The sequence below is a fragment of the Ursus arctos genome, unplaced genomic scaffold, assembly GCF_023065955.2.
Source record: "Ursus arctos isolate Adak ecotype North America unplaced genomic scaffold, UrsArc2.0 scaffold_31, whole genome shotgun sequence".
Lineage (NCBI taxonomy): Eukaryota > Metazoa > Chordata > Mammalia > Carnivora > Ursidae > Ursus > Ursus arctos.
In genome coordinates this window covers 28,851,028-28,869,897 of record NW_026622997.1, presented here as the reverse complement: position 1 = coordinate 28,869,897, position 18,870 = coordinate 28,851,028, and the positions used below count along the sequence as shown (strand labels likewise).

At 55.4% G+C, this 18,870-nt stretch overlaps 1 protein-coding gene across 1 annotated transcript in view; it reads right to left on the bottom strand.

Annotated features, from left to right (window-relative positions):
• Positions 1-17,788, bottom strand: part of SYNGAP1 (synaptic Ras GTPase activating protein 1) — a 30,125-nt gene extending 12,337 nt beyond the window's left edge. Inside the window, exons 1-10 of the mRNA XM_057305017.1 lie at positions 17,767-17,788; positions 14,390-14,511; positions 12,170-12,275; positions 5,867-5,958; positions 5,299-5,420; positions 3,368-3,521; positions 3,051-3,149; positions 963-1,589; positions 676-820; positions 305-449 (exon numbers count right to left, since the gene is read on the bottom strand). Coding sequence (XP_057161000.1) covers positions 305-449; positions 676-820; positions 963-1,589; positions 3,051-3,149; positions 3,368-3,521; positions 5,299-5,420; positions 5,867-5,958; positions 12,170-12,275; positions 14,390-14,511; positions 17,767-17,788 — 1,634 coding nt within the window. The remainder of the gene's footprint in view (positions 1-304; positions 450-675; positions 821-962; positions 1,590-3,050; positions 3,150-3,367; positions 3,522-5,298; positions 5,421-5,866; positions 5,959-12,169; positions 12,276-14,389; positions 14,512-17,766) is intronic.
• Between the last annotated feature and the right edge of the window lie 1,082 nt (positions 17,789-18,870).

Genomic DNA, 18,870 nt, shown 5'->3' with positions numbered 1-18,870 from the left:
CCCTGCTTATCCCAATCAAGGCTCTGCCTTCTCTGACCTTGTTTCCCGGCGGAACCTTCACTTGGCACTTCACACATACAACAACTGTTCTGTGGCTTTCCGGGTATCTACTCTGTCCCTATTCGTTCCGGGTGAGGCCCTCTAAGGGGAGGGCCAGGCCTCATTCCTCTCTGTTTGCTTTACAGCCCCCAGCACACCACTTTGCCCGTAACCAGTACTCGGTCCTTTTTGCAGATGGACAGATGGATGAACAGATGAACACACGACCCCGGCCCCGGCCCCCACCCAGCGTTCCCAGTCTCACCAGTGGGAGTTGACCACCTTGCACAGGGCCAACTCACAGCACATCCGCAGGTTGGCCTGATGCTCTGCCAGGCTGGACGCCGTGCACTTGATGGGGTCCACCTCGCAGTTCTCCTCAGACTCATACAGAGCACGGATGAATTCCCCTGGGGTGGGGGCACAACAGAGGGTGGTCACGCTTGCCAAGGGCAGGGATGGGGGCTGCCTGGGTTGGGGAATCTCGGAATCCCATGTTTGGAGGCTGAAGTCCGGGGACTCTAGGCCTGGAAGCATCAAGCTGAGGAAGGGTGGCTTGGGGTCTGGAGTAGCCAGGTTTAGGGCTGGGATGTGCATCTGGTAGGTTTGGGAAGAAGACCTGAGGGTGGGCCATACCAATGGCGTCCTTGAGGTATTTCTGACCAATCAGTCTCATGTACTCTTCTATGGCTTTAGTGGCGAGCGTGTTCTCGCGGAATATGAGGTGCTCCCGTTCCATGAACCGGTCCACCTCAGACATGGCCATGTCTGAAAGGAAGTCCTGAGGCCCGGGAAAATCCAAGGGTCAGCCTCTGTACAACCCAAGCTCATTCTGAAGACAGAAGTGCCCTATCCTTACTATGCCCCCCTCCCCAGCAAGTGCCCACTCCCGGGTCACCTATTCCTGAGGGCACAGCACTCACCTTGGCCTTGCCCGTACTCTGCAGAATGTGAACCAGTGCACTGGCCACCTCCTCCTTGCCCTTGACATTCAGGGCGGGCTCCAGTACTGCACACAGCATCCGATAGTGGTTGGTGACATACTCTGCAAACTCCTTATACAGCTCCATGGGCAGGATACTCATCGTCTGGTAACGCGCTTTCAGCCGCACAGCCGGGCAGCCTCCTTTGCCCTTGCCCCCTGAGCCACTCCCCGAGCCCCCGCCTCCTCCTGAGCCCCCCATCCCCCCGGAGCCCCCACTGCCCGTCGGCAGGGTGACGGGGTACCACTGCTCTGTGAAGTGGCGCCCAGCGAGGGTGGCCACGGGCACAGTCACCAGGCCAACATAGCCCGCCTTGTCCTTCTTGCGCTTTTTGTCTGAGTCACGGTACAGATGTAGCCGCAGGGCGCGGACAGCCGGCAGGTTGTTAAACTCGAAGTGCTCGCCCCAGAAGACGGTGTCCCCTGAGGCCGAGCGGGGCTTGGAGGTGGTGCGCGCGTACAGCATGTCGTCCAGGCAGAGCTCGCAGTAGTACCGCTTCTTGGGGGGCAGCTCCCGAGCCTCTATGATCCACAGCTTCAACACGTTGTCCACCCGGCGGCTGTTGTCCTGTGGTGGGGTGGGCGCGGCAGATAAAGGGGAAGGGAGAGAGAGACAGAGACACCAAGAGGGGAGAGGCAGTGAGAAAACAAGACAGGGTTTCTAAGACTGCAATCATAAGGCTGAGAAGATGTGTACCGGGTTGAACAGTGTCCCACCCCTCCAAAATTCATGTCCACTCGGAACCTATGAATGCGGCCTTCGTTGGGAAAGGGTCCTTGCCGATCTACTCATATTAAGATGTATTCATCCTGGATTAGAGCGGGCCCTAAATCCAATGCCTCATTTCTGTATGCAGAGGGAGATTTAGAAATCGGAGGCACACAGAGGCAGAAATCAGACAGATGCAGCCATAAGTCAAGAAGCTATCAAGAGGCAAGGAAGAAAAAATGAGAAAAACAAAAAGAGGCAGGGAAGGATTCTTCCTAGAGCTTCAGAGGGAGCAAGGTTCTGCCAACACCTTCATTTTGGACTTTTGGTCTCCAAAACCGTAGAAGCATCAAGTTCTCTCGTTTTAAGCGACCCAGTTTGTAGTAAGCTGTTCGAACAGCCCTAGACAACTAATACAGAGAGCGGCTCATCCGACAGACAACAGAATCAGCACCAGGAAAAATTTCAGAAGCTTGAAGAATAAACCCAAAATAATAAGGTGGAATTTGAAGGGGAGAGTTGGGGAGTCCTCCAAAGATAATCAGAGATTGCAAAAACAAAAAAAGTGAGTTGCATAAATACGGGATAGATGACGCTATATGCAGAGTTAGTGCGAAAGGGCCTAGGGGATGCAGCGGACCACAAGGTCCTAGTCAAGCTCAGGGGATGCCACCGCATGAAGAGAACACGGTGTTCAGACTTTGCGCAGGTCAGACTGCATCCAGCCTCTTGGGTCTAGTTATGGACAATGAGAAACAAGGGATTCCCCCAGAGGAGGGTTGCCAGGACTGTGAGCTCACTGGAACCTGGGATTCGAGAAGAGCTAATGGAACTGGGAGCATTTCTCCTGAGAAATAGAAGCCTTGGGAAGAACACAGGCTCATAGAATTTCTGAGCCAGAAGGACTTTTGAGATCATCTAATTGCCATATAAACCCCATTCCCACCAGCTTTATGGAGAGAAAACTAAGGTCTACAGGCTTGGCTAACTGACAACCATAAGAGTCTTGCAGAGACGCAGCAAGCAGGGGCTAGATGTCCAGCTAGATGTCAGGGTGCTGGTGGGGCACTGCTTGCCTCCAAGGAAGATGGATCAACGCTCTAAGTCTATGACTTCTATGGTAACAGACCAGGAGGCAGAAAGAATGGTAAAAGAAATGGGGACTCAGAGAAAAGTGGAGGTCACCTCCTGCTCATCCAGGTCCCCTCCTCCCCAAGCCTCCCTTCCCTTTAGCTCACCTTGCCCCCTAGGCCCCCAGCTTCCCCTGTGGCTTGACCTTTGCCTTGCCCATGCTGTCTGTGTCTCCTCTACTCCCGATACCTTGTTGGGTTTTACTGCCCGCTGTAGGTTCTCGATCCATTTGTCCCGTTCGGCCGCGGAACGACAGGCAAAACATTTTGTTCCTGAAGACGTTGTTACCTAGAGAGAGGTGGGGGGTTGAGATGGGGCTCCAGAGGGGAGGTGATTCCTAAACACCTGAGACCCCATCGCCATGTCTTCCTCCCTGGCCTACCCTCCTCTCTCCCAGCCCTGGAGGTTTCTGTTCCCTTACCATCCCCACCTGTGCCACTTTCTCCAGGCCTCTGTGCCCTCACCCTCCATCACGCCTGCCCTCCCCAGTCCACTAGACTCAATACCTCAAAACAGAACTCCTGGCCCAGGATGGAGCTATGCACTGGCTTGATAATGGAATCTTCATCCAAGTTGAGCTCCAAGGCTTCGGCCGCACTGCTAGGGCTCAGCAAGGACTCATGCGAGTGTGACTCCTTGAAGCTCTGCATCAGCCGGGCCCTGGCAAGGAAGGGTCAGAGCACAGGGTCAGGGCCTCACTTTTCTTACACACCCAGGGGCCAGCTCTAGGATAGAGACCTGGGGAAGGAGCCTCCTGAACTCCCTTCCCAAACAGACACAGACAGAAAGAAAGCTGGCCTATCCTTAGGGAAGGACATGAGCAAAGTGAGAGAAGCCAGGACCCTTTAAGTAGCCCCTACCCCCCAATTCACACCTAAGGGGTTGTGAGGACTGGGGACACCTGGAAATATCTCAACCCAGAAATAGACCATCGTAGGGAAAAAAAGAAAAGATAACAGGTGGGCCTGGGCCACTTCTAGGTGGGACTTCTAGCTGAAACCAGAACCTCAATATAAGGGGCAAAAAATGGAAGTCTTTTAAAGAACCAGAAGTACAAAGAAGATGTTTGTTTGGGCCTGGCACAGAGCGAGTACCTAAGAAACATTTAATGATTCAAAGAATGAATGAATCCAAGAAGAGGACAAGTTTTATCAGAATCAGGAGAAAGAGGGAGGGTAAGTCACAAGAAATAGGAGAAAGCTGTGGGCAGAGACGTGAGAAGAGGTGGAAAATGGGGCCTGGGGAAGAGGGGGAGGTAGGGCAGGAGGGAGCAGGTGGAGGCAAAGCCACGTGCAGAAAGACAGAGGATGGGAGAAGATGAGGAGGAGCAGCCGGAAAGAAGGGCGTGGGAACAGAGATGGGGGGACAAGCAGGGACTGCACCAGACAGCAGAAGGTAGGTAAACGGGGCTGAGGGAATGGATGAGGGGCCACACAATACAGAGGGATGGGATAGTGAGCGGCTGGAGATGGCTAGGGGAGGAAGAGTGGAGAGCAGTAGGAAAGCGGGAGGGGGAGCTCGGGTGTGGGAGCCTCCATGAAGCTATTTATAGCAGCCCCGTCATCTTGGGCTCCTTTGCCGTCAGCGCGACGCTCCCCCGGCCCCCCCGCCCCCGCGGCCAGGAATACCATGCCCTCACCCCCCCGCCAGGCCCAAATCCAGCTCTGGTGACATGGGAGGGGGGCAGGGGAAGGTGTGACTCACCTATCCCAACCTCCCTACCTGCCCAATCCTGGGGGCGGCCAGACATGGGGGAAAAGGAAGGATAGGGTTCTCCCTGGTGAGTGATTGGGTGAGGGGAAACCCAAAGACGGACCCCAAGAAGCAGACAACAGAAGCAAATATCAGATCTCCTGCAACCCCAGCCTCAGAGACAGTACCCCCTGAAATTCTCTGAGGGCTTCTTCCTGATACTTCAGTCCGTGATTAACCCTAGAGCTTCCCCTCCCCGTTCTGTCCACCTGTATACTTGTGCCAGCCTCCCCTTCCCTCCTCCGTTATTATCTGCCAGCCCCAGCCCCACTCCACCCTGCTGCCATCCCCTCACACCCTTCTCCCTAGGTCACACTGCTCCCTCTCCTACCAAACCACTACCCCCTTCCCTGGATTCCTTCAATGTTCCTTCCAGGCTCCACTCTTCCTTCTCTGTCCTGTACAGCTCCTTCAGTCCTGGGCTGGAGCCTATCCTTCTGTTGGCCAGAAGAGTCCCTCCTTGGCCTCACCTTCATTCCCCTTCCTGCCTCTCTGCTTGTCCTCTCCCTGCACCCTGCCCCTCTCCTGCTGCTGCCTCTTCTCCATTCTGTGCCCTGGCCCAAAACATCCCTCAGTCAATCCAGGGCCTTCATTCTCTGCACCCAAAAAACCCCCTCTCCTCCAATCTCACCCAAGAACCCCCTATATTGCATCCAACTCATCCCACCCACTCTAGCCCCTGTACCTGTCATGGTCAGCACTTCGGAAGCGAGGCAGGATCTGGCGAAAGCTGCTGGTCCGGTCAAGTTTGGGTTGTGACTTCGTGCGTTTGATGGAGCTTTTTAACCTCCGGCTCAGGAAGCCTTGCTGAGGTGGGGGGGAAATGGGGATATGGGTGGGTTGGGGCAGGGTCAGTTCTACCTACTCACGCCTCAGCTGGTAAAGAGTCCCTGGATGAAAGTGGGATGGGGGAAAAGGGAAGTCTCTAGAGGTGAGGAAATGGAGATAGGAGCCCTGCTACCAATTTGTCTTCCTTTGCTCCCAACGGGTGCAAGCACGCACGGATGCGCGCGCGCACACACACACACACACACACACACACACACACCAGCTTGGAAAAGGTGGGAGGGCTAGTCTGAGAAGCAGGGGGACAGAGCCAAGGAGGGGGAAACCAAAGAGGTGGGGAGAGGCAAGCGGACGCACTCTCTCACTCTCTCTCCCTCCTGCCCCCTTTCTCGGAATGCTGGAGCTCCAGCTGGGGCTGGAGGGGAGGGGGCCCAGCTGAGCCACATCTGGCGGGCGCCTTCACTCACCGAGGGCCGGAAGGGCGCAGCGGGGGCGGCCTCCATGCTGTACTGCTTCCCCCCTGGGACGCTCTTCCTCCTCGAGCGACCCAAGTGGTATTCTGGAAAGGGGAAAAGAGCCAGAAAGGAGGTTGGGAGGGGTCCCTGTTAGCCCAGGTGTCCACTTCTGACCCCAGCCCGCTTGCCCACCTCCCTCTGCCCCTCAGCTCCAGCCTCACCTACCCCCCGGAAAGCAGCAGGAAGAGCAGCGGCGGCTGAGAGGCTGGCGGCGGGAAGGAGGGGGTAAAGAACCCGAGCCGGAGCCCCCAGAGGGGGATGGGGTGGGAGGCCTTAGGCCCATGACTGGGACTGGCAGTCAGCAGAAGGGCATGGCTGAGAGGGTCAGTAAAACCCCAGTGATAAAAGGACACCAAAGATCCACGGAAGCTAGGTCCTTGGTGCCCACCCCCCCAGGAAGGGGCTAGCTGGGGGGGGAGGTTGGGTTAAAGGTCATTGCCCATAGGAAGGCTTTCCTCTCCCCTCAGCTGGGCACATCTTTCACCTGCTCCCCTCTCCTGGAACCCCTGTCTGTCTGAAGAGCCAGGGCTGCCTCCCATGACCCCCTCCCTGGTCTGGAGGGGGAAGTCTTAGAAGAGACCTGTGAGGAGTGGCAGGGGAAGAAGTCTGGGGACAGAAAATCCAAGGAAGGGGCAGATGGGGGGGGAGGGGAGAAGGGGCCAGTTCCACGTGCACTGCAGAGGCAGGGGCTCAGAAGGGAAGGAGGAGGGAGAAAAAAAGAGGATAATGCAGGGGAGTGGGCAGGGAGCGGGGAGGATGAGCAGTGGAGGTTCAGGGGACTCCCAAGTGAGGGTAGGGAGAAGAGGAGGAGGGGAAGAGAATGCGGATGAAGCTTGGACTGCCAAGAGTCTAGAGGGATGGCAGCTCAAGGAGGGAAGCTGAGGCTCTGCTGCCAGGGAATTTAGAGGGACCAAGGGGCTAGAGGAGAATGAAAGTGGGGGGATGCCAAGCTCCGGCTCCAGCTCCAGAATGGCTGCCCAGGCCTGGGCTCCCCCCTCAGCCCCACAGTCACCACTGCAGCCAATGGGGGGGCAGGTGCTGCATCAGGGGCGGGGCTATCATCTCCACGGCAACAAGAAGCTACAGGCTGGGAAAGGGGTGGACCGGAAGAGCTGCCTGTTAACTCTCTAGGTTCCAGAACAAGGGAAGACCACTGCTACATTTTCACTGTCTGCTTCCAGAATTGCAAATCACCAGCAACCTGCCCTAGAATCAGTCTCCAGCTTCCCTTTGCCTCTAAAACCCAGGTGTTAGAAGGTCTGCCCACAAAAATATGGGCCCCATGACACAGGAACCCTTGCCAGACCCTTGGGAACAGTGTGTAGAGCACAGAAACGTACACTGAACTGTGGCGGTATGTGTATATAACCACAAAAAAATAGGGATCTAGGTGCTTATGAGACATAGAGACAACTGTGAGCCCGGCAGGGGGGGGTGCCACATATCCACATTCTGAGACCCTGAGGCCCACATACCCCACGGGATACATGCTTAGACATATGTGAACACTGCAACAAGGGAGTACACATTTCGACCTAGACACCCACATGAGAGCTGCTGGTGTGGACGTGTGGCCCCAGTCCCTTGGACAATCATGTGGGCAGCACATTACAGGAATGGACGTTTAAGCCTAACACACACACACACGCGCACACACACACACACACACGAAGTCGGTTTAACCTCTAAGATACATGCTTAAGTATGCTGTGATCCCAACCACAGCAAGGTATCCTGGTACCCCAAAAACACAAACATCCTTCATGCACATAAGAAGTATGACCACATCCATTCCATCTCAGGACAACCCCTTCTTCTCCCCCAGCTTTTCTCTGACTCCGACGCAGGCATCCATGATTGCTCTCCCAAGGAGATGAAAACGAGGAAAAAAACGAATCAATTACCCTTCTAGGACACATTCAACGATGCATCTAAGGGGTCAGGGTATCTTCTTCTTAGTCTCTGCATTTCTTAGGTATGACTGCCTCACTCCCGGTCCAGAGAACCAAACTCAGCCACTACTTTTATATGCAAAGCTCCTCTAATAAAGGCACAAAGACTAACTTTAAATCCACTAAAATTTGCTTTGGAACTAAAGAATTGTCAGAGAACAAATCTGCTAACTGGTTTACTTGGCTCTTGGATATAACCTTACACGTGTTACCAGGAACTAAAATCCATGAACTCACACGTAAGTCACAGGTACATGGAGGCCACATACACAAATGCTTACAAAGACTTTCACTACCACAAGAAAGAAAAACACGTAGGAAAAAAAGAGTGACAGAAACACAGAACATTCTGTTATGAGTGCTGCACGCACATGCATGTACAGAAAACACGGCACATACCCGTGTACACACACAGAGCGAACCTGGTCAGCGCACACTGTGATCCCAGGTCTCCACGTCCCATTCCTGCACGATGTATACACGCAAGCACACACATAACAGCCACCTACACACACCCGTAACACAGGCATTGTGCACACACCCACACATGTCCACACCCTGTGTACACACACAATTGCACTCTCACACACACACACAGCAAGGGCTTGGACTCCTGCCTCTCCAACCTCTCTAATCTTGCCATCACCCCCAGAATCTCCCCCTGCCCTCCAATCCGCCAAATCCCTAACCTTCCCTTTGGCCTTTCTTCCTTGTCATACCCAGCTGGCAGCTCTTGAGGGGAGCCAAGGAGGGAGGCTGCCAGAGCAGGGTGAGGAACAGAGTTGGACGGAGCAGAGAAATGGGGGGCAAAACTCTGTGCTGGGGACAGGAAGCTCTAATGACAGTCCCTGCAGTGACAGGCCTCACCATGAGCCAGCCTCCATGCCTGAGTGGCCATCCCTCATCCAACTAAGCCTGGTCCTGTACAGCCTACATGAACCAGTGCCCTCTCTCGTCAGCCCCTTTCTCCTCTCAGACAGCTTTCCTAACAGGCTTCTCTGCTCTCCCCACTCCTCCTCCCCAGCTCCCAGACCCCTTCTCCCTCCATCTCCATCCAGTTCCTCATCTTAAGCTCTCTTATCCTCTTTTCTCCTCAATCTGGCTCAAATATCTCCTACATTCCCATTCTCCAGCTATTCCTTTTCTCCTAGCCAAACCTCCCTCATTCTTCTTCACCTCCTTTCTCCCCACTTTTCCACTTTCTCTCCACTCCTTTCCTTTTTACCTTTTCTGTTCCCACTCCCAGACAGACCAGGGGCTCACACCTGCCAGCCCAAAGGTGTTTCACACATAGTAGGATTCCAAGAAGCCCACTCACACACACTCACTCCCTTCCCCCACTTGCACACCACCCACATCCAGACACGCCCTGGACACCCGTGCTGGGATTGACACAGATACCCAGGCCAATGATGGAACACATGCAAAGACACACACCTGCCACCAGGGACAGAGAAAATCTTGCTCATGCTGCCACACATCCCTACACACAGCAGACTGACGGGAGGTGAGCCCCAGCCAGGGACATGCAAGCCCAGGGTCAGAGGTGACATGTACCAGTATGGCCAGTGGCCGGCCCAGCAGCCTCCTAGACAGGAACCGGACAGAGGCGCGATGACAGGACAGGCTTGCACACAGCTGGCTGCACATGTGTGCACGAGGAACTGGGCCCCGGGTACACATGGCATCGACACACGGGGGACAAGAGCATGGACACGCACACATACACGGACACACGGGACACACGTCTCCACCAAGGGGCTCCGAGACCACCCCACACCGGCCTCCCCCGCGTGCTCGCGACCCTGGCCCCCCGGAGGCCGGTCCCCGACCCCCCACCTCCGCTGTCCCCCTCCAGTTACCATAACTCCCCCCACTCGGAAGATGCAGCGAGAACATGCGGAGGGAGCAGCAGCTGCCGCCGCCGCCGCCGCCGCCGCGGCTTCCCCACCCCCCTCCCCGCGCCCACGCACACGCGCGCCCCCGCCCCCACGCGCGCTTTTCGTCCGCCCGGCCCCGCCCTTACCTCGCACCGCCCCCTGGGGGGGGTCGGGGGTGTCCCCGGTGGGGGAGGGGCCCCGCCCCTGCGCGGGGGAGGGGCGGGGTGCGGCGGGAGAGGGGGCGGCGCGGCCCGGCTCGCGCCGCCCGGCGCGTTGGGGGCGGCGGCGGGGCCCGGGACGGCCGGGACGGCCGCGCGGTGACGGCCGCGGGAACGGCTCCCTCCGCCGCCGCTCCCGCCGCTGCCGCCGTTGCCCGGGCCCCGCCGCCGTTGCTAGGCGACCGCTGCTGCCGTGGCCGCCTCTGTCACGAGCCCCGTCGCCCGGAGACAGCGCGAGAGAGACGGGGGAGGGGGGCGAGGGGACCCCCAAAACCAACCGGGCCTCCCACCATCCCCTCCCGAGCAGGACCCCCCACCAAAACCGCGGAGGGAACGAGGGGCCGCGGCTCCACCCAGCAGAGGAGGAGCCCTGGATTCCAATGCCCCTCGAAGGTCCGGCGACCTCTCCTGGGCTCCAGCGTCCACAGCTTCAGCACACACCTTCGCGGACCCAGGCCCCCAAGCCCCTAAAGATCCCTGTGTCCCTGCATATCCTCCATGCCCTTTACACATTCCACGTCCCCCTGAAAACCCCAAACGTTCACCAGCTATCAACTCTTTCACTAGACCCTCCCCCCAACTAGATCTACTCCAGGACCCCCTTCCAGCCCCTATTGAACCCCCAACACAACCACCTCCACACACCATCCCCAACTCCAAACACACACGGGTGCCCCCACCCAAAACCCACAGGAGACCCACACCAGAGACCCCAGACCCTGAGGACTCAGGACAAGGAGAAACATGGAAATTATGTGGGCAAAGGTATCAACCACCTCACATATGATAAACATGCTCGGTGCGCATGTGACCATTCTGGCCTGGACATACAGGTATGCACATGTGCACACACACAAATCTTTCCCAGACATGGACATGACTCACACACACACACACACACACACACACACAGATGTGACAGACATCACACACATTCTCTTTACACACCACTACCACCACCACCACCACCACCACCACCTGGCTTTGCCTCACAGAAATGTGCTATCCACACACCCCCATGGTTAGAGGCTTCCATGACAATGACACAATCCCTGCCCACCCACCCACCCCAGGGTCCCAGAGCTGGCCCCCAAGGGCAGTGAGACCTGGGCCTATCAGAAGAGGGCTATATATAGGGAGCTAAGGGATGGAGACAGGCTACTGGATCTCTTTGAGGAAGAGAAACTGGGAACCTGGATCCCTGAGGGAAGGGGCTGCTGATGGAAGAAAGGGGTCACTGGGGTTGGGGGGATGCAGGAACTGGATCCCTAGTCCTGGAAGGGGAATGCAGTGGTAGGGAGCAGTGACAAGGGGGTTTCTGGGGGCTGAGGGCGTCTCTCTGCACCTTGGCTGCAGATCTCTGTTCTCTGCCTTCATCTCCCCTCACTGTTCCCATGGAAACCTTTTAAGCGAACTTCTCAGGAAGACAAAAATCTTTTTTTAAATGACTAAAGAGGGGGGTGGAGGGGGGGCAGAGAGAGGGAGGGAGGGGAAGAGACAGATGGAGAGAGGGAGAGAGTTGGAGAGACAGACTGAGCAGATAGCTCTACAGACAGACAGAAAGGAGATGATGGGGGTCTGATGAAGTTCCACCGGGAGCAGAGGGGTGCGACAGAGGAATCAAGAGGGCTGGGGAAAAGAAGAGAAATTGGAGAGGAAAGGGAAAGAGGGTGACAGAATTGCAGAAAATAGAAGCAGTTGAAGAGAAGAGAAAAGGGGGCAAGAAAAGAGGGAGGGAGGGCCCACAGGCCAGAAGGTCTGGAAGAGGAACCAGGAGCGTGGGGGTGGGGCAGAGGTCTGGGGGGAGGGCAGGAACTAGGTCATTCTCTCCACGATCCCAGACCAAGGGCTGGGAGGGGCAGGGGCAGGAACGCTCGGACAGGAAGCTAAAGATCTAAGGAGACTATTTTTACAAGCACCAGGAAAACAGGCAAACTTCGCTGCTGGAGAGGAGAAAGGAGCGAAACAGAGCAAAGACCACTGGGGCCTCTCACCCACAGCCCCAGTCCCGCTCCAGATCCCAGAGGAGGGCGCCTTCTCCTTCCAGGCTCCCACTCGCAGGATAAGAGACTGTGTCTCCTCCTCCTCCTCCCACCCCCTGACAGCTCCCTCATTTCCCCGACTCCCCCTCCCCTGCAGCCCCGGCCACCTTCAGCCCTCTCCCCGCCACTGTCCGGGGCACGAGAGCCTGCTCGGCCGCCGTACCATGCTCGCCGTGGGGCCGCCCCTCCACCGGCACGGAGACCGTGCGTCTCAGCAGTTTGTTGCGACTGGACTCGCTCCTCCGGTCCCGGATCAGAAGGGGGTGTATCTAGGGGATGCGGGGGTGTGTCAGACCTCACTGGCCCAGGCCGTCCCTCCTCTTTCCCTCCCCCACGAAGGAAGGATGAACCTCCCTCTCCACCGGGCCTGCCCACCTTCGGCCCCTACTCCTGGACACTCTTTAAGTGTCTCGGGATGAGTCGGTTTCTCCTTCTCCTCTCTCTCCAAGTCTCTCTCCCTCCTTTCCCTCCCGTCCCATCCTCCTCTTTCCTCCCTCCATTTCTTTTGAAACACCCTCCGGGAAATTCTCCCGAACCCGACTCAGCTCTTCCTGAAACCCCGCAGGAGTCTGCTACTCTGGTAATCCCCTTTCCCCTTGACCTTCAGTTCCTCCATTCTCCCCGCTTTCCTCCCAACCTCCCACCTCCCTCACCACCTTCCCTCCCTCCGTGCCTGTCACGGGGGTAGCAGAAGCTGCATTTATAATCAGGATCTACAGCTTGTCTCCCTCCCACGGCCCGGCTTTCGGCCAGACTGGGACCCAACCTCCCCGCCCCCCTCAAAGGGCCTGGTCACCTCCCCCACCCTTCATCTCCTTCCCTTGCCCCCCACTCAACCTCTTTCACTTGCCTCCTTCTTTTGAGCCATTCCCTCTCCCAGAGCCTCATCCCCAACTGGAATCCTCCAATCTTCTCCACCCCTACAAGAACCACCCTACCTTGCTAGTCCCTAGCTCCAGGCCCACAGCCCACCTGCTTCCAGCCCCCTGTGCCCTACACACTGCTCACCTACCCATCCCACCCCCACACCCTTCCCACTCCAGACTCTGGCCACTTGGGTTGCCCCTCAGCTTTCTGGCCTCCGGTCCCCTGGACTTGTGCCCAGCTCTGTCATTCCTTCATTATCCCACCTCTCAATCCTCACAACAGTCCCCACTCTTATTGGTTCCAGTTCCCCCAGTTGACTCTACAGACCCCAGCCTGGTCAAGACCAGTGACCACTAGTGAATCACTCAAATGCCCCCCAATCCTGAACCACTTCTTCCTTTAAAGTCACCATGTCCTCTCCTAGACACCTGGACTTCACTCTGTGACCTGGAAGCTCTAGCCAGCCTGTCCACACTCTTCCTTGACCCTCAGGTCCCTCCAAACCCTGGTTAACCCCAAACAGTTCTATCCCTGCCTCACCACACCCTCCCCAACAGTGGCAGGAGCACCTCTCACCACCTCACTAGTCTCCAAGGCTACCTCTCTAAAGCTGGTCCCCCAAATCACCCCCACTCCCTGAATCACACCTCTGGGCATCCACCTTTCATATCTGCACCCTCTGTTTCCTCTGATGGGTCCTCCACTGCTGACCCAGTGCCTAGTCAGAACCCATACTCGCTTGACTCTAATGGCCCTGCATGGCCCCCACTTCCCACACTCTGGCTAGTCCATGCCCCTCTCCCACTCCCACTTCTTTAGAAAATGTCCCCTACTTCCAGTTCCCCTCATTCCCCAGGCATCTCCTCCCTTATATTCTTTCCAGATTGGTGTCCCTGGTGAAAGCCCTCCTGGTCTCTCTAAACCCTGACCTCGGGCAACTTCCCAGTCTTCACCACCATCCACACCAAGATTCACTGACTTCTGTCATCTCTCCCAGTACCCTCCGGCCCCCACCAGTCCCGGTTTCCCTCAGTTCCCACTCCTCATATCATAGGGGCAGGCCTGGGAGTGGTGAGGGATGGGTCTTGCTGGGGTGGGGGAAGAACAGGAAAGGGTTCCCGAGGACCACTTGGGAGGTGATCCCTTCAAAGCAATGCCCATTTCTTGCCACCCTTTCTTCAAGCCCTTCAGTTTTCCTTTCCCAGCGTAACCTATCCCACAATGTGGGCAGGGCCACAACAGGAGCCACCCCCAAGTCTTCAGAACCGCATCTCCTCCCCAGTACTGCACGTGGCCCTGAAAGACCCCCTGGCCAAGGTGAGAGGATGCTTGCACTTTTGCACATCGCAATCCAAATCTCAATGGCCACCCTCCTCCGACTGCTTGCAAATGTTTCTCTCTTCTTTGCTTTCTCTGTGTCTCTCACCCCTTCACTAATGAGGATTCTCCTCATCTTTCTCTCCACATTCTCCCATGCTACCCAGAGGTCTTTCCCCAACCTTCCCACTCTGCTCACCTCGTCCTCATCCAGCATGAGAAGCTGGTTCCCCGAGATGATGCAGAACCGTGGGTTCCAACCAGGACGATCATATGGGGAATGAACGTATTGGGTTCGGTGCATAGGGGGTCCCCGTACATCTGGGGGACAGAGACACACAGAAATGGTAAGGGAGGTTCTATGCACTTAGGAGACAGAGGCCCAAAATGGCAAGAAGAGAGTCCACAAAGTAGGAGAATGAGACCCCACCCGCCACAGACGGGGGTGAGGCACATGGTAACTTATTTAAGGGAACAGAAGATACGCCTGTATATCTGGGAGGAAAGAGGGGAGGGGAAATCACATCACATGGGGGCTCTGTAAACTGCAGGAAAGAAATACAGACGGGCGGTTCAGGGAGGGGGATTATATCATGACAGAGAGGGTGCACATTCAGAGGCAGAGAAAGGTGGCGGTGCTCTTCATCCATACCCAAAACATGAAAAGATGGAGGGTACAGCAGAACCGGCAGAAGAGAAGTACACAGAGATGGTGGTGGCAGGGGACTGGGAGGAGGGAGGGCATCCAAATAACTGAAGAAGACAAGGACTTGGAGGGAAGGTGGTTCCCCCAGCTGTAAGAGAGTGAGAGGAAAAAGCTACACAGCTGTGGGAAAGAAGGATGGGGCCAGGGGTGTAGGAACATTTGGGCATGAAATTCTGAGAGCTAAACATCTGGAAAAGAGAGGAAGTGAGGGAGCTTACCTGTTCACAAAGTCCTCTCCTCCTGCCTCTCCTCTATTCTCATCTCCCTCCTCCTCTAGCCCAACCCTGATCAACTCTGGGGAAAGTTCTGGTTCTTCTGGTGGTAGGGGGAAGATAGGTCTTGTCAACACCTGGCTCTGGGAGGGGCTGGAGAGTGAGGAGGTAGGAAACATGACTTTGTTTGAATGAACAGAGACTGAATTGATCTCTTCTCCCACTCCATGCCCAGAGATCAAAGATTCGATACTGCCCCCTCTCTTCACCTAGTCTCCATGGACAGGATGGAAGCCAGATCCACATGTGAGGAACCTCTCCAAGGCACAGTGAGGAGCTTGGGGAAGAAAGAGAGGAAGGAAAAACGGAAGATCCAGACCTGGGACGGAAGGGGTTCCTCCAAAAGCTCAAGCTGGGGATGGGGACAAACAGTAGACCAAGCGTTGCCCATGCTCGGAGATGCCCCCAGGGGCATCTTACCCAACTTAGCTCTTCTTCCCATGCCCCTACCCCTGCCAACTGTCTCCTTTAAATCCCAGTGCCACACACCATCAAAGGGACACAGGGAACAAGCACTATGGAAGACAGAAAGAAATCAAATTGGTAACATCAAAGTTGTAGAAAATAAGTTTAAGGTATCACAGTGAGAAACAATTTAGAAGAAGAAAAATCTAATTCTGTCACCTTTACAAGATAATTAATCATGGGTATAGTGCAGGAAAAGAACTGGTCGTTAAGCTTCATTCTAATACCCTGAGTAGGAAAGTTTTGAAAAATCTAGCCCCTTTCTGTCTACAAACATGTTCTTCAAATTTACCCAACCTGCAGATCAGAGTCAGAGATGAACCCCTAGAATACAGATATTTAGAAAACCCAATACTTTAAGACTTTCACTATCTCAATGCCATCCCAGAGATTCTATCTGATACCCTCTAGATACAGAGATCATCAGTTCCTAGGCTCTGAGACTGCACGCACCGCAGGCAACATGCCCACTGCACTCAGACTCTGAGGACTCCCAGAGGAGAAATCTGTTGATACATCTAATCATTCCGGGAGGGGCTGGTTCAGGCTGTGGCCACAGGGAGACAGGTTAGAGTTCAGGGGACACCTTCCTCCTGGGAGCAAGGAAGGCCGCAGGGAACTTAGCTTAGAAGCAACTCTGGAAACACACACCCCACACACACATATTGTCTAGACTTAAGTAAGGATGATTCTGGGAGGCAGATGCAAGAGACAGACAAACACAGCTGAGAAAACGGAAAATTTTACTAGGAAAAGAAGTCCCACAAGGCTCAGATGGGGATGTCTTCTAGGTCCCGTTCCAACCATCAAAACCTGCATCTTTGCACCCAAATCTCCAACACCCCAGGAAGTAGAGGAGACAAGAAAAGAGGAATGGGTGGTAAGAGCTGAGGTGTTAGGGGAAAGCGGGTAGGCACAGACTTGCAGTGACAAGACAGGGAATGGGGTAGGGATAGAGGACGGGCTGTGGGACAAATCATAGGGATGGATCAAGAGAAAAGAAGGCAGAAATGAGAGTAAATCCCTAGGGACAAGGGAATATACCAGAAGAGCCCAAGTGGACATGGGGCAGAAGAAATGAGGTGCACCTATCAGGGGTACTAAGACAAGGGGGTCATGAAGGACAGGTGAAGACGTGGTAGAGATATAAGGGAGCTACCAGATAGAAGAGAGGGAGAGAGAATGGACCAAAGAAAGAACTGATATAAGGGAAGCACAGAAGGGGGACTCATATAAGGAACGGACACCATATGGGGGGAAAGATATAGGTGATGGACACCAGAGGAGGGAGGGAGAATGGTAATAGGGATTGGTGGTGGGGGAGGGGGGTAAAAAGTGGTGAAGTGAAGGGGGCGGATAGGACCCCAGGGGTTACATTTCACTGGTCAAAGGCCTTAAGGAGGGTCAGAGTCTGGGGCAGGGTCCTAACCTGCCCTCTACTTCCATCACTCAGTCTTACTTCTATTGCCCCCTCCCCCCTTCAATAAACACACACATAATTTGGCCCTCCCCCTGCCCTGGTCTCTCCTCCCCCAGCCCATTCCCTCTCTCCTCTCTTCCCTCCATCTGGACCCTCCATTCCCCCCACCCCCCACTGCCTCCCTCTCTCTCCATCTGGCCCCTTCTTCTCTCCCTCCATCCTCTTCTCTTTTTCAACCCCCTACCATTCTCTGAGCCCCTTCACCGTATTCTACCCCCCCATCTTCTTTGCTTCTCTTTTCACCCCTATGTTTTCATTGCCCCCTCCTAGCCCCTCTCTTAAGACTGTCCTTCTATTTCCTTAATATTTTCCTCATCTCTCAGCTCCCACCTCCAAATTATTTCTGCACCTCTTCCCCCAACCCTATCCCTCTATCTTCCTACCCTTTCTGGCAATCTCTTTCCCCTTCATCATTTTCCCCTCAGCCCCCTTCAAAGCCTGTTTCCTGGCCCCTCCGGCCCCTATCTACCCCTATCTTCTGGCCTCCAATCCCTCCTTCCCCATCGCTCCCATTCCTGCCTTCCCGGTCCTCCTCTCTCTCCCTCCATTTCAGCTGCTCCCCTCCCTGGCCCCGGCTCTGCTCCCCCCCCCACCCCTGCCCCTCCCCCTCTTGCCCCCCCCAACTGGCCCTCCCCCTCCCCTCCCCACCGTACCTCTGAAGGGGGCATAGGACATCGCGGGGATGCTCCCCCGATGGATGGAGGCGCGAGACCTGCTCATCAGGCCTGGGGGGGAGGGGGCGGGGGGGGGGGACGGGGGAGAAAGAGAAGAGAGAAAGAGGGGGAGAGAGAGGGGGAGAAGGAGGAGGAGGTGGAGGAGGAGGAGGAGGAGAGAGGAGGAGAGAGGAGCGGAGAGGAGCGGAGAGGAGGAGAGAGGAGGAGGAGGAGGAGAATAGGAGCCAACGGCAGCAGCGGCAGCCGGGAGAGAGAGAGAGAGAGAGAGAGAGAGGGGCGGGGGAGCGAGCGAGAGAGGAGAAAGCTGGAGGAGGAGGAGAGAGAGACTCTGCAGCCCCCACCCCTACTCAGTGAGAACTAGGGAGAGAGACCCCTGACTCAAAAACACACCAGACTGAGAGATAGGGCAGTTCTAAAGATGTAGACCTCAGATCATGAGACTGAAGAGACCCCAGACCCACAAAGAAAGATACCTTGCTGCCCACCCTGGGGGTGGGGGGTTAATCCGAGGCACAAACCCAAAATCTAGAGGAAAAGAGACCCTAATCTCAGAAAAAAAAAAAAAAAAAGACCCCAGATCCCCCATTGAGAGAAGGGTCAGAGGTCAAAATATGAGTGTCCAGTTTCAAAAAGGTTCTCCACAGCCACAGAAATCTTAGACTCCAGAATCAGATGGTGATTTCAGGAACCAAGATCAGAGACCTAGAGTCAAAGAACACGATGAGATCCAGATTTAGAAAAAACCCAGACCTAGAATTAGCTCTTAGAGGACTCAGATCCAGAGAGAGATACCAGACCCCAGACTTACATCTCAGAGAAAAGAAACTGCAGACTCAGAGACTGATAAGTCAAGAGATAGAGAAACTCCAGACCTGGGGGTTGAGGATGGGGAGAAGGGAGAGGGACAGGGAGAGACACTCATGTAGCTCAGAGATGTAGAATGCAGAGACCCAAACTCATAAAGAAGACTTTGAAAGACCTCAGAGAGAGACGGAGGTCACAGAAACTCCCAAAACAAAAAGGAAACTCGGTCCGAGAAAGATCCCACTGCAAATACTGAAAGGCCCTACAGAGATCTAGCTG